This window comes from Patella vulgata, chromosome 6 (genome assembly GCF_932274485.2).
Source record: "Patella vulgata chromosome 6, xgPatVulg1.2, whole genome shotgun sequence".
Taxonomy (NCBI): domain Eukaryota; kingdom Metazoa; phylum Mollusca; class Gastropoda; family Patellidae; genus Patella; species Patella vulgata.
Genome location: NC_065884.2, coordinates 50685166 through 50705875, shown reverse-complemented (window position 1 = coordinate 50705875; position 20710 = coordinate 50685166). Strand labels below are relative to the sequence as shown.

The 20710-nt window shown below is 36.7% G+C and overlaps 1 protein-coding gene across 1 annotated transcript in view; it reads right to left on the bottom strand.

The window, feature by feature from the left end:
- LOC126823605 (mucin-4) overlaps positions 1-17259 on the bottom strand; it is a 69730-nt gene extending 52471 nt beyond the window's left edge. The window contains exon 1 of the mRNA XM_050552531.1: positions 16290-17259. Within this exon, the coding sequence (XP_050408488.1) occupies positions 16290-17202 (913 nt within the window). The 5' untranslated portion in view covers positions 17203-17259. The remainder of the gene's footprint in view (positions 1-16289) is intronic.
- Between the last annotated feature and the right edge of the window lie 3451 nt (positions 17260-20710).

Sequence of the window (20710 nt, the reverse complement as noted above, 5' to 3'; positions counted from 1 at the left end):
CGTCTCAAGACCTTAAACTCTGTGTATCAATCTAAAGTCAATCGAAACTATTATATATAGGCGTAAACACGGTGTATGAATATAAAATCAATCAGTTGATAACTATCTGGCAGTCATTATCAGAAATCGTTGAAAATCAACAGGCTTCTTCGTCTGATGACCTTAAAGACTGTGTATATATTTAAAGTCAATCGGATATTAACTTTAGCCCCTAGAGCGTCCACCAGATTTTTCAAAGTGATAAAGGGCGATATATGTAACTCTGGCAGTAATTATCGGAATTTGGTGAAAATCAATAGGATTCTTTGTAAACACGGATATTAATTTAAAGTCAATCAGATATTAAATTTACCTCGAAAGAGACCACAACCTTGTATTACATACTTTTAGGCTATTCTTCAAGTGTCATATTGAGTAATTTGTATATAATAGTGTTAAGCTGTTATCTATCAACCTCATCATCGATAATAAATATGATTTATATAAAAAAGAGCTTTTTATTTTAGAAATTAAAATGTTGTCATTTGATACTCACAATGGCAGGTTTATAGCTATCAACACTTATCTAACTGGACTATTTATATCAGCAATAATGCCACTCAGGTTGGACATATTGTTTAGATTAGCATTCCAGGCAATTAAAAATCAGTGAACCGGGCCAAACCCAAACATCCAAAATTTAGCTCTTTTTTCTAAATGGTCTTAGGACTGTATTGAGTGTGTAGATTATTACTATGTGATGGCGATTCGTGCCTTTAAATTATGTATAAAAAATATAAAATATTATGGTATTATTATTGATGAGCTGCCATGAACAAGAAATGGTCTTTAGTGACACTCAGATAATCTACTTCATCTACTCACGAATGCATTTCATTATATTTCATGGCATAAGACCATTTATCAAATCATTTATACACACGCTGCTGACTTTTCTACACCATGATACGATATGTTCAAATCAATCTCATTCTTTACTGACGTTAACGTGACAGCTAACTTCGTTACCTATACATCCTATTTATTGGGGTAGCCGCGGTTGCTAAGTGAGTAAGACGCTGGATCGCTAACCAGCTCTCTGGGTTGCTCCTGGTGTTAGCCATTAAAGTTCAGCGAAAATGTCGTATTTTCTTGAAAAAATCAACCTTGTTTCTAATCAAGGCATAACAATCCAACGAAATATAGCCAGTATTGTTTTGTGGTTAAATATGTTTTAGTGAAATTATTGATGAGCCTCTACTGTCTGTCTTAGAATGAACATTAATTTATTGAAAATATTTTATTTTACCAATTTATAATTTTTCGTTTCGTTTTATTTTGGTGAAAAAATTTGTAGATCAGTTGCCACAACAGTTGAGGCTGGATTCGCCACGATTGAAAAAATAATATTTGATGTATGATGTTTAATACATTTTGAATAATCAGAAGTTTCAATGAATGACTTTTGTTTTTGATTATTTCTATTGTTTCAATGTGGACCTAGTAAGTTTTATTCAGTCTTAAATCGCATTTTATGACAGCTTTTTCAATCTGTTAGTGAAGAAAATCCGGCAACGTTGTATGGATGTTGTACTTGATTTGAACGTACTTATGAATCGGCACTGACATTGTTTACGTTGGTCATTCTGTGAGTTGTTTTTCACCGCTGGTTTATTGTTATCAACTACAGTGACTCAATACAAACAAAAGCATGTGGTTATTCGTATATTTACCGTACAAGACAAGCCGAAATTTCACATCAGCTATGGAAGTACCCAACACCATTCGAGAGGCTAAAATGCTTCGCGGAAACGCTAAAAGGAAACTTACCAATCTTATGAAAGATGGAAATTCGCTCCTTCTCGCTGGCGAAGGTATTCCTCACGAAGAATATAAATTATTAGCCGATCTTATTAGAGAAAATTTAGATGTTCTACAGTGGACAAATGATCAAGTGATTGGACTCAAGTGTGCTGAATTGAAGCCTGATGATTTCAGTAATGAACATGATATGGATAAAGCCGAACAGGAAATTGCAAATGCCGAAGAAAATCATTTTTCAGATGTAAGCAACAGCGCTATTCCGCTTGTTCACAAGTTGATTAAACGTTTAATATTAATCGAGGATGAGAAACATGCCCAGCAAGAAGTAAGGCCTACACCAACCCCGCAACCTGTACATGCTAGGATGCCTAAATTGAAATTTCCAACGTTTTCTGGTGACATACGAGATTACAGAAGATTTAAGGAACAATTTCGACATTATTCGCAGAGTCTCAATGATATAGAATGTTTTTATCAACTGACAGAATCTATGGAACGTTCACGAGAGAGAAATAAGATTAAAGCTTGTAGTGGTATTAAACGAGCTTGGGAGATATTAGATGAAGCGTATGGTGATGAAGATCAAGTTGTAGAAGCTCTTATGACAGATTTAGAGAATATCAACTCTTATGAGGTCAAAGGTAGAACCAATCTTAGTGGAATGGAAAAATTTGTAGAATTTCTTCAGAACTTTGAAACTCAAATGGACTCTTTAGGCAAAAGCGCAGATCTTAGTGGAAGAGTTTTGGTTACCCAAATACGACGCAAATTACCAGAAGAACATCGTATTTTATTCCTTCAGAAGGTTCGTAATGACAACATAGACGATTCTCTGAATAGTCTCATAAAGTGGTTACACTCGCAATTAATTTTTCTTAAGAAAGCTAAAGGTCCAGTTATCGAATCACGTGATAGTAGATCACCTAATAATTATCAGAAATTTCAGAGGACTAATAAATCTGTGAATTTCTCAACGATGTCCCCTGGTTATAACCGTAATACTAGTAGTCAACAGCCAAGTATAAGCCGAGATAAGAGTGGTAACAGGGATAGAGACACCGCGAAAACAGCCGACTCTAAACCTCTGAAATGCCCACTTCACCCAGAATTCTCAAATCATTATCTGAAAGGGTGTCATAAATTTAAGACACTTTCACAGCTTGAGAAATTTGAAATCATGAATAAGAATGGTATATGTCATCGATGTGGACATGATAACTGTATATCTGGTAAACCGCCTTATAATATGAACAGTGCCAGTTTATTCAACCATGTCAGATTCCTGCTTGTAAACTTGACACTCACTTCTCGTCAATCTGTCCTCGTGTTTATGGGCTTGAAGGATATCAACATTACGACGGACAGGGACAAACGACTTCTAATTTAAATGAACAAACTACAGAATTTACACCTACAAAGAAACGAGTTAATTCGATGTTAATTCCCAAAATAAACTCTAACTTTATTTCTTGTGTATTACCAACCGTCATGGGTAGATTACGTCATGGTTCTAGAAGTTTTATCGTTAGAATTTTACTCGATTCTGGAAGTCAGATTTCGCTCATACGTTTTGGAATCATCAAAAGACGCGATGGAGCACTTATGCAAGACTTTAACATTACTACAGTAGGAGGTGATTTTATAACCTGTCGTTTACGAGTTTTAGAATGTGTTATTGAAAGTTTAGATGGTAAATTTTCACGACAAGTTCGCCTTACAGAGATGGAAAATCCCTGCGGTGACACGCCCATCGTTACGAACGAACAACTTCAACAGTATCCACATTTATCAGGTGTTGAAATTGATGAAGCAACCACTGAGACAATAGACATTCTTCTTGGAGTTGAAAATAGTGATTTGTTGACAGCACAAGAATACGTCAAAGGTCCTACAGAAGATGATCCAATTGCTGCAAGATGTCCCTTAGGATGGTATATTCAAGGCGGTCGTAACACTAAAACCGAATCTAATGTTTTAATAAACTTTACTCAAGTAACAGCAATTAGTGAAATAGAAGATTTTTTAGGAATTGAACGGATGGGAATTGAACCTAAACATTGTAAATGTTCTATTGAAGCTGAAGAGAAAATCGCGACAGACGAAATGCAACAAAGCGTAACACAATTGTGTGATGGAGTTTATCAAATTAACCTTCCTTGGAAGAAATCACCGAATGATTTACCGAATAACTACGACTACGCTGTTAAACGTCTCCAGAATTTAGAGAAACAATTTAAGAATCGCCCGAAAGAATGGGAAATTTATACTGCAAACAAATGGATGATCAAGTTACTCGAGGAGTCGCAAGATTTATATCAACGATGGAATTTGATGCAGACATATCCAACAACAAGAAGATGTGGTTTCTACCTCATTTTGGAGTAATCAAAGATTCAGAGACTACGCCTGTTAGAGTAGTTTACGACGGAAAGGCTCGATTTCAAGGACATTCTCTCAATGATTATCTTGCCAAAGGTCATAACATGAACACTGATTTATTTGATATCGCTTTACGTTTTCGAGATTATGAAATCGGAGTAATCGCAGACATTAGTAAAATGTTTCAAGCTGTTAGAATGAATCCAAATGACTCTAGATTTCATCGTTATGTCTTTCGTAAGAAACCCGAAGATCCTATAGAAGTTTATGTATTGACAACAGTTACGTTTGGAGATAAGCCTTCTCCAGCAGCAGCTATTATTGCTCTACGGCATGTCGCGGCTGAACATGCTCCTAATGATATTGAAATTCAACGAATTGCCAACAACCAATTTTATGTTGATGATTTGACCGATTCACAAAGATCGTTAAATGATGCCAAACAACTAAAGTCTAAACTTATATCGACCTTAGAAAAAGGAAATTTTAAAATTCGAAAATGGTTATCGAATGAGAGAAAACTTTGTGATCCCGAGTATTATCCTAATGACAGTACGACAACGGTACTTGGAACGAAATGGAATCTTAACAAAGATACTCTGAGTGTGAAGGAAGTTTCATTAAAGGATTTCACTCCTACAAAACGTAATATTTTGAGGATGACAGCTAGTTATTACGATGTTTATGGAATTTTATCTGGTATCTTGGTACGCCCGAAAATTCTATTACAACAGCTCTGGCAGTATGAAATGGGCTGGGATGATCCGATTAGTCCATATAGTGATTTACATAAAACTTTAGAGACAATTAAACATGATTTGCAGAATGTTAGTGCGATAGAAATTCACCGATGTCTTATACCTGAGAGGTTACGTGGAAAGCCCAATTTACCAAGTCCTTCATTACATGGTTTAAGCGACGCGTCAGAGGATGCCATGGGAATAGGAGTTTGGTTAAGATGGCCAGACAACGAAGATAAAGCTGATTTGACATTTGTATGTGCAAAATCTCGACTTACGCCCTTGAAACAATCAAGTATACCACGGAAAGAACTACAAGCAGTACTTCTTCTTTCGAGATTGATGATCACAATTAGAAACGCTTTACGACTTGAGATAAGTTACATGAAGATCTGGACAGATAGTATTACAGCAATTAGTTGGTTGCGCGGACAGTCTAAATCTTTTCGTTCATATGTGTCGTATCGTGTTGGGGAGATTACGTCTGAATTTAATCCTGTGAAAGACATTGCGTATGTTCCAAGTGATCAGAATACAATTGACTTAGTGTCCCGAGGAGTCAAAGCTCATGAACTAGGTACAGTTATCAACGGGCCTGGATTTTTACGTAAATCTTCGAATGAGTGGCCAATAACTCCTAATGTTTCTATTGATAGAGAAGATACAGAACATAAGAAATACCACGTCAGAAATGCCAAAATATTAGCTGCTCGACTTGATCAAGACAATACATTATTGGATCCTCGTCGGTTCTCAAGTTGGACTCGTCTGGTAATGGTAACAGCAAGAATTTTATCGCTTAAGGATATCCCTAGGAATAAATGGTTAAAGGATTTAACGACGACTATATTTCGTTGGCCTTCTCGCAAAAGAATCAATGAAGCAAAATTATACTGGATGCCCAAAAAGATTTGGATTTCGATAACCGTCATATAATGAAACTGGGGCCAATCTACGACGATACAGATCAAGTATATAGAGTTGGAGGAAGAATTCACAATGCACCAATTTCGTATGATATTCGTCATCCGTATTTGCTTCCAAAGAAAAGTTATATTAGCTATCTTATAGCTTTAGAGAGACATAAGTATTCATTACATGGAGGGCATCTAAGAACAGCAGCTGAAATACGCAAGACTTACTGGATTATTGGAGATATTAATTTATCACGCCAAATAGTTCGCCAATGTGTAATTTGTATTCGTTATCGTGGGAAGACAGTAGAGCAACGAATGGATGATTTGCCAGACTTTCGTATAAAGCCATGTACCCCGCCTTTTCAGACTACAATGGTGGATTATTTAGGGCCAGTAAATGTTAAACTTAATCGTAATACAGTAACAAAAGGTTATTGTGCAGTTTTCACGTGTGCAGTGACAAGAGCAGTACATTTAGAATGTGTTCAGGATTTATCTACTGCAGCTTTTTTACAAGCGCTAGAACGTTTTATTAGTATCCGTGGAGCATCAGGACTTTTAATCAGTGATAACGCTACATGCTTCAGAGGAGCAGACAATGAAATACGCGAACTACAGTTACGTTTGAATCAAGATGAAATAAGCTCTAACTGTCAACGTTTTGATATAACATGGAAGTTCGGACCTCCTGGTGTACCGCATCACCAGGGAGCTGTAGAGCGTATGGTACAGGAAATTAAGAAATCGATGAGACATTTAGTTAAAGCAGACAAACTTTCTTTTGTTGAATGGGAAACAATTGTTGCTCAAATTAGTGGTTTATTGAATAGTCGCCCACTTACCCTAAGTTCATCGTCACCTTTGGATGATCCGCCGATAACACCGAATCATTTTCTTATAGGGAGAGGAGATTTAAAAAACCCAGTTGTTCCATGTGAAGAATACACCGGAAATCTTCGTAAGAGAAGAGAACTTTGTAATACAATGATAGACGGATTTTGGCGTAGATGGATGAATAATATTCAGAAACTTTCCCCTCGCGACAAATGGCCAAACACCCGAGAAAACCTTAATAAAGGAGACATAGTTTTGGTCGTTGATGAAAATGTTAAACGTGGAAAATGGAAGTTAGCAGAGATTATAAACACTTATACCGGAGATGATAATTTAGTACGAATTGTGGATGTAAAATATTCAGATGGGAATGTATTGAAACGTCCAGTAACTAAACTAGTTTTATTGATGAAAAAGGAAGAAAGACTTGATTTGTGAAATTTTAAGTTTAAACGTGACTGAAAGATTTTCTAAAATGATGATTTCAAAGTTAAATTTTCATTATTATTTCGAACTTTATCGATATTCCTATCGAGTGATGTCCCCTGGGATGTCTTAGAATGAACATTAATTTATTGAAAATATTTTATTTTACCAATTTATAATTTTTCGTTTCGTTTTATTTTGGTGAACAAATTTGTAGATCAGTTGCCACAACAGTTGAGGCTGGATTCGCCACAATTGAAAAATAATATTTGATGTATGATGTTTAATACATTTTGAATAATCAGAAGTTTCAAAGAATGACTTTTGTTTTTGATTATTTCTATTGTTTCAATGTGGACCTAGTAAGTTTTATTCAGTCTTAAATCGCATTTTATGACACTGTCGGAAAGGGTAATGGTGAGCCCCGCCAATGCATTAATGTGGCGATGATCTACCCTGTCAGCAATGTCACTATTGGGAAAGTAGACGTTAAGCGAACAAGGTACTACTACTACTACTACTACTATTATCTATTTTACGTTGCACATCCTCAAAGATTAGACAGCATAGAATATAGACTTAATATCGATCAATTCTTACACAAAGTAATGTCCATATATTATTTTCAATTGATTTCACGACAACACACAATAATTGCCAGTCGACTTTTCAACGATGATTTATTTCATTCCGTGAACAGACCTCTTTGACTTTGTTTAAGAATAGATTGTTAACTTCATTGCATTATATGTGTTGAGTTGTTTGGGCGAATAACTATGGAAGTATAACGTTGCCAATATTATTTCACTGTTCACGGTGCAAACTGCAAATGTAAGTAGTTCAAAATACATATTTTAGTTTTACAATTTGCAATTTCCATTGCTCAACAATACCAATGCCACGGTGTTAAAATACAGAATACACTTTTCAATAATACAAAGTACAGTAGAATAGTTATTTTGCACATTACACTTCTGCATTCTGCATTTTGCATAATAGACAAATGCATAATAGAACCTTGCATAGTAGAACATATACCTTATATGGGATCTACGACGAACGTCATTTGCATACGGAAAAAAGTCCGGACTATGACGGAAATTAATGATTTACGCGATAAAGCCATAAGGTCACCTGGATACGAAATGAAGTTAGCACACATATTCCTAGCGGCAATAAAAACCTAGATATAATTAACACGAAAATAATTGTTACCTTTATATTAGAAAAAAACATATTAATGCAAAGTATATATGTAATACCCCCCCCCCCCCCCATGAAAAAAAATATACTATTACCATAAACATGCTAAAATATCGCACACTAGGCTAACTGAGCACGCAGAAAAGGGGTACGCCAACGCTGCATCAAAACGCACCGAAACCAGCTTTGGTGGCAAAATGTTTTTTTTTTTTTGTTTTATGGAATCAAGGAATGAATAAACTACTAGAATACAAATTTTCAGAAGCTTCCTAAGCTGGCTTTTAGAGAAATATCACCGTAAGATCTTGCCCCCAAGATCTTTATTTCAGCAAATTTCTTGGGGGGGGGGGGGTCTATTACACATTATTATATACTTTGCATTAATATGTCTTAAAATGTTATTTTCTAATATAAAGGTAACAATTATTTTCCTGATAATTATATCTAGGTTTTTATTGGCGCTAGGAATATGTGTGCTAACTTCATTTCGAATCCGAGTGCTGGAATACGGGTGAGAGATTCCGCTCGGTTACTATAAGATTCTTTAACCTTACCCCAAAAAAGGGTTTCAGAGACCTGTCAATTAAATAAGATATTCAATTTAATTTTTAACAAGAAATTGATTCACTTGAAATATTTGTTTTTTTACCCTCGGCCTTATGGCTTTATCGCGTAAATCATTAATTTCCGGCATAGCCCGGATTTTTTTCCGTATGCAAATGACGTACGTCGTACATCCCATATAAGGTATATGTTCTACTATGCAAGGTTCTATTATGCATGGGGGGTGGATGGCTGAATGGTTAGCGTGCGCGCGCTGTACCATAAAGTCTGTCATTGAGTCGACTGGCGTGGTTTCGAATCCCCGGTTGTACGTGGCAAGGAGTAGGGTCGCCTGTCCAACCTCGTGGGTTTTCTCCGGGTCCTCCGGTTTCCTCCCACTGCTAAAGACCCCAACGCGCAAGCGAATTATTGAAATAAAATTAAACCATATGTTAGTCCCGAAATGACCTAGTTTGTGTCGAGTGGACGTTAAACCCCATTTCTCTCTCTCTCTCTCTCTATTATGCATTTGTCTATTATGCAAAATGCAGAATGCAGAAGTGCAATGTGCAAAATAACTATTATACTGTATTTTGTATTATTGAAAAGTGTGTTCTGTATTTTAACACCGTGACATTGGTATTGTTGAGCAATGGAAATTGTAAATTGTAAAACTAAAATACGTATTGTGAACTACTGACATTTGCAGTTTGCACCGTGAACAATGAAATAATATTGGCAACGTTATACTTCCATACTTAACAACCTGTCCTCGTTGAACATTTGACCAGTGCTGAGATATTACCGATTCTGTTTTTCTCTGTCGACTCAGAAAGCAAAAGTTAGTAACAGTCATGAGATCGCCACAATAAATGTAAATTACGGACCTCATACATTTTAACGCGTGGCTCTTATCGAAGTCGGAGGCTCACGCCGTCTGTTTGAGTGGCTTTTATGATGGAAAACGATTGTTATGGATATTTTCACAATACGTAATGTAAAACACATCAAACCAATATAAAATGAATGAAACTCTGATCAGACACAATAATATAGAGTAAATATTGATATTATTACGTTCCATTGATCTGTACACCTAAAGTAAAATCTAGCTTTTATAACAAAACGGAAAGCAGAAAGGACCAATTGCGTGATCTGGATCTATTATTGCAACTTTAAAAACCACACACAACTTATTAAGTGTTTTTTTTTATCTAGAAGTTCAACAACGCTATTAATGCAGGTCTTCTTTATCATTAAATATGTTAATAAATGTTTGAATACTAATTCATATAATATTTGAAGCCAGAAAAAAACCCTTGTAATAGACAGATTTAGCTGTTACATAATGCATCTTTAATTTTAATTACCTCAACTTAAGTTTTATATGGAGTGGATACAAAAAAAGTCCCGAAATCCAAACATCTCTTTGTTTTCTATGAATTATAGAATCTTAATGGCTAGGCTAGATTTTAAAATGCCCCCCCCCCCATACACATACATGTGACACTACAGTCAATTAGGAACAAACTTTGACTTCAGGCTGTGTATAAATCTATTTCCAAGGATCAATTGGCTCTGAAACACTTTGTTGGCTAACTGGGTTTGTATAACTACGTTTTTATAACATCCATAATACAATGGCTATACAGGAAACTACACGGACAGCTATGGCATTAAATAGATGCTAAATATAAGTTCTTTATCCCCTAGTGTTTTGTGGCGTCACGCTCTTCTTCCCTAGTGTAGACGATGACGCCCCCCCCCCCCCCCTACTCGGCCTGTAAGCCGAGGGGGCTGTGAGTTAGATAGATAACAAACCTCATCTCTGAACCCTCCGTGTTTCGAAATAAGAGATGGTCCTATATAGTTCCACGTAGCAAAGCAGAACGCGAATCACATCCGGTCTCAGTAAGCAAAATTGACAATATTTTTCAACAAAACAACGATTGATTATTGTTATTTATAACATTTCTGGCACATCCAACTACAATTAAGCAGAAAATCCTACCTGGCACGTCTACAAATATAAAGGCGGAGACTCGTGTGCAATAACCAATCAAAGTATTAACCTGATCAGGGTTGCGCAAGAGTAATACGCCGTAATTATAAATGTCCGTATCAATTTTGATAAAAACAACGCTTGATTTACTTTATTGTCAATTTTTGCTGATAAATGAGAGAGAGAGAGAGAGAGAGAGAGAGAGAGAGAGAGAGATGGGGTTTAACGTCCACTCGACACAAACCAGGTCATTTCGGACTAACATATGGTTTAATTTTTATTTCAATAATTCGCTTGCGCGTAGGGGTCTTTAGCAGTAAGAGGAAACCGGAAGACCCGGAGAAAACCCACGAGGTTAGACAGGCGACCCTACTCCATGTTGACTCAATGACAGACCGTATGATACAGCGCGCGCGTGCTAACCATTCGGCAACTATTATGGCGGGACAAATACCATTTTTCGTATCGGTGCTAAAGACCCCTTAGCAGTAGGAGGAAACCGGAAGACCCGGAGAAAACCCACGAGGTTAGACAGGCGACCCTACTCCATGTTGACTCAATGACAGACCGTATGATACAGCGCGCGCGTGCTAACCATTCGGCTACTATTATGGCGGGACAAATACCATTTTTCGTATCGGTGCTAAAGACCCCTTAGCAGTAGGAGGAAACCGGAAGACCCGGAGAAAACCCACGAGGTTAGACAGGCGACCCTACTCCATGTTGACTCAATGACAGACCGTATGATACAGCGCGCGCGTGCTAACCATTCGGCTACTATTATGGCGGGACAAATACCATTTTTCGTATCGGTGCCGTTTTACGTTAACGTTATTTTATTTTAGTTAATTGTACTAATCAGGTGCCCCAGATGCCTGGAAGATAGTAACCTACTTTCAGCAATTGATGATGGCAGGGACTGTCGGTGAGTTAGTCTAAGAAAGTTGAATCTTGCAAAATACCTAGTTAACCGATTTCTCGTTGTCACCGATTTGTTTAACTGCTTGAGCTCCCCTAACTAAAATAAACACTGTAGTATTACCCCCCCCCCCCCCCGACACACACACACACACAAGCATCAAGTTCGTCGGGTCTGAAAATGCTGGCGACACTCTACCGGAAATTATTTCATTTTGAGCAACTAGTTCTTGAATTTCTGGTTGATTACTCGCTAGAAATTATTATGTACAGTAACATTATTCCATTGGGCTTTTTCTTTCGTTTTATCGAATATGTATTAATAAGACAATGCGGGATAACTTGTATGATTTTATAACAAGCCTCGCCCACAGAGAGTTAAAGATGGGTTCCCAGAAAAGTATTTATCGGGTGGTTATTTCCAATAAAAGTATGGCAATTTTGGTATATATGGAAAGTAGAGATATCCACTCTTACTAGAAAAATACTGGATCACCCGAAAAACACTCATGGAGCGTATACAGGACAAAAATGTAAGGGTTCCCCTAATCAACAGCCCGACGATTATGACCTTCCGCACGCACGATGTCAAAGGTTACACGCGAACATTGAGCGCTTGATGTACAAGTTGATAAACTTTATGAAGAGTTAGACGTACAATACTTTCTGAGATAAAAATGACGGAAAAAGACGCGGGTAGTGGATAATCCGAGAATTTAATTAGGATTCGATATTTGTAATAAATAGTAAGCGATTAAAGACAACATCGTCTTATGTACGCAATGATTTCTCCTCTGACTCCCAAGACGTGACGTAAACATGACCTGGTTTGATCGAATTTTAATAGCAGGGCATTCCTTCGCAATTACAATGTTTGAGAAGGATTTGAAGCATAATTATGACAAATTAATTAGTTTGAATATGTTTTTGGTCCATATATACCATTAAATCACCCAGTTTGTACGCGGGAACCCATCTTTAATAAAGCCATATATAATAATTTTTATATAGATGTATAAATGACAACCCTAAACAAAAAGACTCACTTTACATAATCCCCTGTAGATGCAGTGTAAAAGCCCAGGGAGCACATGAATAAAATCATTTTCTTTTTTGCGTCACGAATATGTCTATTTTGAGATGTGATACAAAGACTTTCTTACTTTATACTTGACAACAGTGAATGCTTCATAACTTCAAAGTTCAAAACTGATAAATATTTCATATGTTTTGTTATGAGTTAACCAGTTGTAACGTTATTTCATATACAGGATAGATAATTGTTCATAATAAAGCCGTCATCGGTTTGAGAAAAAACCCACTTTTAATAACCATAAGGCATTTCCATCCTTTGTATCCTGGTGTAAACGGACAGATTACAGACACTCTATTTCGACTTTCCATTATTAAAAATTCTGATTAAAAAACGAAAGTAGTGATCTCTTAAACGTCCCAAAGCAAATTCCTATATATTGCCCAATGAACAGTAATATGTACCCTTCGTGTATTGAACCCATAGATGAGCTGTATCTTCGTATTAAAGTCTGTGGGGTTTTCTATCGCCAGGGACGAATCCTCTTTAGTGTGAAACAAAACAGCAGTATAATTTCTAACCAGTAGAATCGATAGTTCTAAGTGAAACCAGACAGACAAACATTTTTATTTAACTGATTTCCCTCGAACAATTACTCTTACTGTAAATAACCAGATTATTAATCACATGGCGATTAAAGGTGCATTATGTAAGATTTAGATAAAGAACTGGCCGTTCTTGCTATAATGGTTCCAAAATAGATAACTAAAAATTTATATTTTGAAAATTTCATTTCAAATTACTTTATTCAGAGCGAATGTATCACTGTTTGAAGTTTTGACTTAGATTGTTTATAATCGTAGCAACGTTACTTGTTAATCGAGACTCGGTCTCGCCTCATTTTGAATGTAAATCATTAAATGGCGACTGTATTTCAATCCGTTTACATCTGTGCCACCCGGTGTTCTAGAGAGTTGATTATTAACTTGGTACGTGAATAATTGTCTAAATAATAATGTATGTAACATCTGAAGCCCAAATAAAAACCGGCAATAGGCATCTTTAAATGTAGCCAAAAAGTAAAATATAAGGACTTTCCAGACGTCCAAAACAGACTCTGAAATTATATGAAAAGATGTACCCAATCATGCTAATAAGGGCAGCAACATCCCGCAACTTTGGGCATGTTTCTAGAAGTTACGGCGAAAGACATTCTATGTGTTATTGGTAACAAAAAAACAAAACAAAACAAACCAACAGTAGTATACTATCGGGCTTTCCATATATGCTACGTCTTCATTAGCCTATTCGTCGCAGAAAAAAAAGGGCGTTAAGGCCCATTTCATTTCATTTCCATGTGTGCTACCGAGTTATAGTGGACATGATAAATATGCCGTTCAGACGCTGAAGTTAAACTGGTAATATATAATAAATAACACCAGCGATCGTTGACCTCTGAACGCAGATAAAAAAAAGCACAGATATGCCCCGGAAGAAACTTGTATACAAGGTAAATTTGCTTCCATGGAAACACAAAAATAAATCCGTATGACTCTATCAAATAATTAAAAACAGACAGACTGTCCCTTGGTACTGAAATCAGCGCTTTTAGATAATATTGTCGCAATATTTTGAACATATTAAATTCCCTGCTGACTAACTGGTTCCTCCCAGTTTTAACGTCTCTTCGTTATCAATATTGTTTCAATACGAAAAACCTTTAGTGATTAAAATCATACCAACATTTAGTTCATTTTTTTCTGGCACATCCCGTTTATTTAAGTTTATGTATTTAAAAAAAAAACAAAAACAAAGATGTTAAATACACCGCTGACAGGGCAATTAATGTTTATAGCTGGTGACTATACTCATGACCATACTGGCACTGACATTCTACCCAGTATGTTCAAACCGGGACAGTACCATTTTGGTAACGTATGGTATAATGCGGCGAGACAGCGTTTAGCCCCTCTTCTAGACGATTACACCATTGCTCGGGTAATTTCCAAATATCATAATCTACCAAAACAGCTTAATGCACGGTCTTGTGAAATACAAGTCCATACATCTTCGGGATTTTTTTAATTTTGGCCTTCGCTGACAAAGTAAAATTGCCCAGTAGTTCGAACTAGGTGATAATACGAGATCCACACAAAAATACCTCCGAAAGCTTGAAATTAACGAAGATTACTGGTACTTGGCATTCACACCGAAGTATAGAAATAAAAATCACCATGTTCATCTCAAAATGTTGAGACATTTAACCCAATTCCGTTACATTCCATTCTAGTACATTTAAGAAATGATTCACAGCGTCCACAATCGTAAAGGATCGAATGGCGTTTTGGCATCAAATTTCCATTTGTTGACATACTTTTCAACAAATGGAAATTTGATGCATAATATTCAAACGAAAAATTGTGAGGTGAATGTGGTGAAGGCGAAATATGCGCGCACCATTTCTAGAACAACTCATTTCATTCTCTTCAAATTTGTCTGTGAAGTTCCGTTTGTTGTACGACTGCGAGTTGTCATTAGTGCTGATTAGTGGTCATCTTATCTTATCGATACCTGATGCCTCTATTCATTCATTTGATAATGTCAATTAGCTTTGAAATTGTTATGCTATACATATATATATATATTTATGTTGCCATAACATGGTCCGTCTTATCTGCGGTAACTATGGTAACATTTCATTAATCATATTATATGGCAGCGAATATGGCCTTCGTTTGAATTACATCATTATAGGGTCCATTATTAGAAAGAAGTGTCATTACAGATATTGCATTTATATATAAAAGAACATAGTGTGGAAAGGCAGTATCTTTCCTTCAGCTTTTTATTACAAATGAAATCTTCCCATAAGTGTGTCGAAATACCGGGAATAAAGGATTTTCGGGTGATGTCTTCTGGTGACGAATAAGACATAACCGGTAAAGAAACGATAAAAATGAAAATATTTTTCCCTCTCAAATAGTAGTATTGAGTCTGTGAGTGTAAAAGATGCCAGTTTTTTTAATCGTATTTACCAAATAAAGAGGTAGATTAAGTATGCAAATTAAGCGTCAAAAGCTCATATACCATTTCAGCTCAAAATATTAACACTTTTAGAGTCCTTATCTCCAATTATTAATCGAGTGACCTAATATAATAAAAGTAGTTTTTCCACACAGTTTTTAAGCGCATTATCCTTTCGTTTTGGTGTAATATTAAATCGGCCTGTTTAATTGTGTTAATTTCTCGTTTGACATAAACTGTTGACTCTTTTCCGCCTACTCTTTTAAAAATAGAAGCCCCACTGTCATCATTTAGAGCAATGTGTTCAAGGTTCTTCTCGGCCAAGTCCAGGATTATATCCTGGGAGGATTTAGTCGATAGTTCTGGCAATAATTTAAACACAAAAATGTATCAGATCCACACTTTCCTTTTCAGATAATAGTTATGATAATGTCAATTAGAAGAAATTATAATTAGAAAAATCTTACCTGAAACAGGTGCCACGGTAGATTGTGGTGGTGGAGCAACAGACGACGACATATGTGGTGCTCCTGAAGACATCGGACGTGGTGGAGTTCCTGACGACATTGGTGGTGTTCCTGATGATTGTAGGGGTGGTGGAGCTCCAGACGACATTGGTGGTTGTGGGGCTCCAGACGACATTGGTGGTGGATCTCCAGACGACATTGGTGGTGGTGGAGCTCCAGATGACATATGTGGTGGTGGAGCTCCAGATGACATATGTGGTGGTGGAGCTCCAGATGACATATGTGGTGGTGGGGCTCCAGACGACATTGGTGGTGGTGGAGCTCCAGACGACATTGGTGGTGGTGGGGCTCCAGACGACATTGGTGGTGGTGGAGCTCCAGACGAAATTGGTGGCGGTGGGGTTCCTGACGACATTGGTGGTGGTGGGGCTCCAGACGACATTGGTGGTGGGGCTCCAGACGACATTGGTGGCGGTGGGGCTCCAGACGACATTGGTGGCGGTGGGGCTCCAGACGACATTAGTGGTGATTTCGACGACATTTCTGAATGTGACATCGGGGCAACGTAGCATATCGTATTTCCCATGCTGTCGATAGCATAATATGTACCGTCCGAAGCGTAACTCATCATCGAATAACTCATCATCGAATAACTCATCATCGCATAACTCATCATAGAATAACTCATCATCGAATCGCTTATTGGGGAGTAACTCATTGAGTGGTCGCCCATTGAGTAACTCATTGTTTCCGGCATTTGACCGTACATCATTGATGAATCACATGGTGTTGCGGACCACATTTGTGACGCCGATGGTGCCATGGTCGGTGATGGCTCAATAGATGATGTAGAGGCTTGAACAACGGATACAGTACAAAGGCACAAACTAATCAAAAACGTAATCCGTCCCATTTTTACTTATATAAAATCCAAATTTCTAAGTTTAAATGTTTTGTCTTGTATCATAAAATGACGTTGCTAGTTTTGTTGCTCGACCCGACCCGTTGGCAATTGGTCCAAGTTTTTAATTCTTCTTATGATAAAAATGCCTGCTGTCAACTCCTCGCAATGTACATCTAGCGCTATCTTGGGTCTGTTTGCCAATGACAGTCTTGTCGGAAACAAACGACGGCAAACATAAAATCAATGTCTGTATTCAGTATGTTGTTAATTGATTTGTCCTGGCTCCTTTTCATTGGATGGTGAATTGTACGACAGAAAGCTTAAACAAGAAATATTTATCTAGCATGTATTTTGACGTGACTTAATATGTTGTCGATTTATTTCGTGACCGTTGTCGTTTTAATTTAAAACCGACCATATATATGGTCAAAATATGAATGTTAGCTATTGTGTATTATGAATAAATGCCCAGCAATGCTAATATGGATCGTGTTGAATCAGTGGTGAATTTCCGGGAGTTAGGGTTGGGGCCTTTGGTATCGCCAAGGAAATAGATATTATTAATTTTGTAAATAATAATAAAAAAACAAAAACGATTTTAATGATGTCATTTGCTATGAGGGCAAGAGTTGCCGTTGCAAGATGTCAGTTTTTCATTTTTATTTCGATCGAAGCCATTCCTACAATTTCTTTGTCAATGTTCGTCTGTTTAAGCGACAAACAATGTTAACATTATTATCTACATGAAGAGCGCGAATAAAGTTTTGCAAAGTGACTGCTGAAATTAGTATTGAATTTACACTTTTGAAAGGCGTAAAGTATTTTGAAACACAATTTAAAAGGTATCAAGATATAAACATTCTTTTGTATTTATGTTAGTACAATAGGGCCTGAATTATGGCAAGTGTAACAAATTTCGACAATTTTCATTTTAAGTCGAAATAACATTACAAGTAGATGTTTCGTTTTATCTTTCTTTGTTTACCAGTTTAACGGAATTGCAACTTTTTAATGACAAGGAAATAAATAATTTTCGATAGAAGCCATCGGCATAACTATAGTTAAATAGCAGCAAAAGGTTTGAAATATTCTAATAAATGATTTTCAATAGAAGTCATCGGTATAACTAGTTAAATGCGCCAGCAGGTGTAAAATATTCTAATAAAACCCGCAGATCAAGATTTTTTTTATGTCAGGTGCAATAACTATGCGAAAATGTGAGTTTATATGTCTGTGGATTGTTGACGATGCCCACGAAACGTGAAAACTAAATATAAATATTCATTTTGCATTATTTCTTTTTGAACTATTATAGTGAGAACGGCCAGCTCTTTATCTAAATCTTATATAATAATGCCCCTTTAACACTATCGAGTGAGTAAAAGGAGCTATTTTACAGGCTTGCAGAAAGGGGTGCATCTAGAGAATTTTATGTTAAAGAATAATAAACAAAATGGAATTTGTTATTTTATTAAAACAAACATTTATTGTATACATATATAGTGCCATGGCTTTTAAAATGCGTAATTTATCTCTAACTAGGCCTAGAAATTCTCAATGCTCTTTTTTTATCCATGAAAGGGGGTCTTATCTTTTCTTAAGGGCAATCGCAATGGCTCACTAACGGTGTTGGCCGAGAAAGTCGCCGGGGATTTTCCTGCGTGGTTACCCCTTGTCAGAGGAATATTATATGGTTTGACATGAACAACGTCTGGTCGTTCGGATTGGACGAAATTCCGAGGTCTCGTCTACACGTTGGCGTAGCCACTGTCCAGGTAAAATGTCCCTCGTAGTACACTCTGTAGAGTGTGCCCATCTTCATTAGCTCAGTCGAAGAAGAAGAGTACCACTTTCAACCCTGTTTCACTTCATTTCTTTTCTATTAACGTACATGCTTTGAAAGCACGTTCAGTGAATACGACAAAATTACTGATCTAATAGATTATATATGAATACTTTCAAAAGGTTTCAGCTATTCGTTAACTTTAATACACTCTTATAAGTACAATGGGCGATTTGTATATAGGATTTCCGGTCGATTTTCTTTCTTCTAGAATAAAAAGGTAAAATAGTTTTTAATAAATTATTAATGTTTCAAACATGATAATATCATGGATATATTTCTTCTATTATATCTTTAATAATGATAAGCAGGAAATAAACAACATGATTATAGGGCGATTTTTGTCTCCCGTAGGAGTGGGAGGGAAAGGGATGGAAGGGGGGGGGGGGGGAGGAGGTGGTCGAATGGTTAGCAGGTGCGCGCTGTATCATAAGGTCTGTCATTGAGTCAACTGGCGTGGTTTTCATTCCCCGATTGTACTTGACAAGGGGTAGGGTCGTCTGTCAAACCCCCAGGGGTTTCTCCGGGTCCTTCTGGGATTTTATAAACTTTCTGCTCAGTTAAATGCATAGAATAGGGTTAGAAGGGGGCGGGGAGAGGGAGGACAAATGGAGGCAAAACATCGCATATTTGTTTATTTGACGCTATTGCGATGAAAGTATCAGGGGAAAGTCCGGGTACCCTTCGATCTGGACGCAGACCAGTTTATTTGAATTTTGGGGTCTGGGTGAAAAGATGGCACATTTGTTTTTCGTTCTGGACACGGCTCTGGGTCAGTGCCATTAGCAAGGTCGGATTTAGATGATGAGAGGCCCTGGGCTAGTCCACTTATGGGGGATTCCCAATCTCAAAAATCACCAGGAAGTTAAAAGTGTGTTTAAAAAAACAATTGAGCAAAGCCGAGGATGACGTTTGTTTAAGACTACAGTGCTTGTAAGACAGGCTTACACACCTTGTCCGTGGGCCCTTTATATGGGCCTCAGCCTGTCCAGTCTCTTTGTAAATCCGACACTATACATCATGGTAAATAAACATTTTTTTAATCTTAAGACTAAGATTATGTACATAACCTATACTGGAAATGACGTTGTCGTCTCCTATAAAAGGTATCCATTTATGCCTTATGTAATGTTCTAATAAGATGTCAGTCCATATTCTATATATTCCCGAGGCAATGGCCCGAGAAATCCCTCCACTCCCGCCACTCTATTAAATCTTAAATCTTCATTTAAGGACCAATGACGGAAACGAATTTTTCACCTATCATTGTATACAGATTTCAAAGAAACCATTCTGTATAGAATTAACCATTTCTTTTTAAACAGAAAAAGAATAACTTTTGCATAAAATTAAGTAGTTTTACAAAACAAAACTAAACAACTCAAAATGAAACAGAAAAACATCCCCAAAATCAGCGGTGTAAAATTATACATTGTTGAAAAGCTACAATAATCCCTCCAGATTTATTTCTTGTTTTAAATTTTAATTAGTGGAATATCAATTTGCTCTACACCAGTCTACTATTATTTACAGCAGATTTAATACCGGATCTGTTATTCCAATAGTAAGCTATATTTAATTTATTAGTGAGTTATTATTTTATGATGATCATCACAATCTATTGTTCAGATATAAAGGCATCATCTATGTTATTATCATTAACAAATTTCAAGA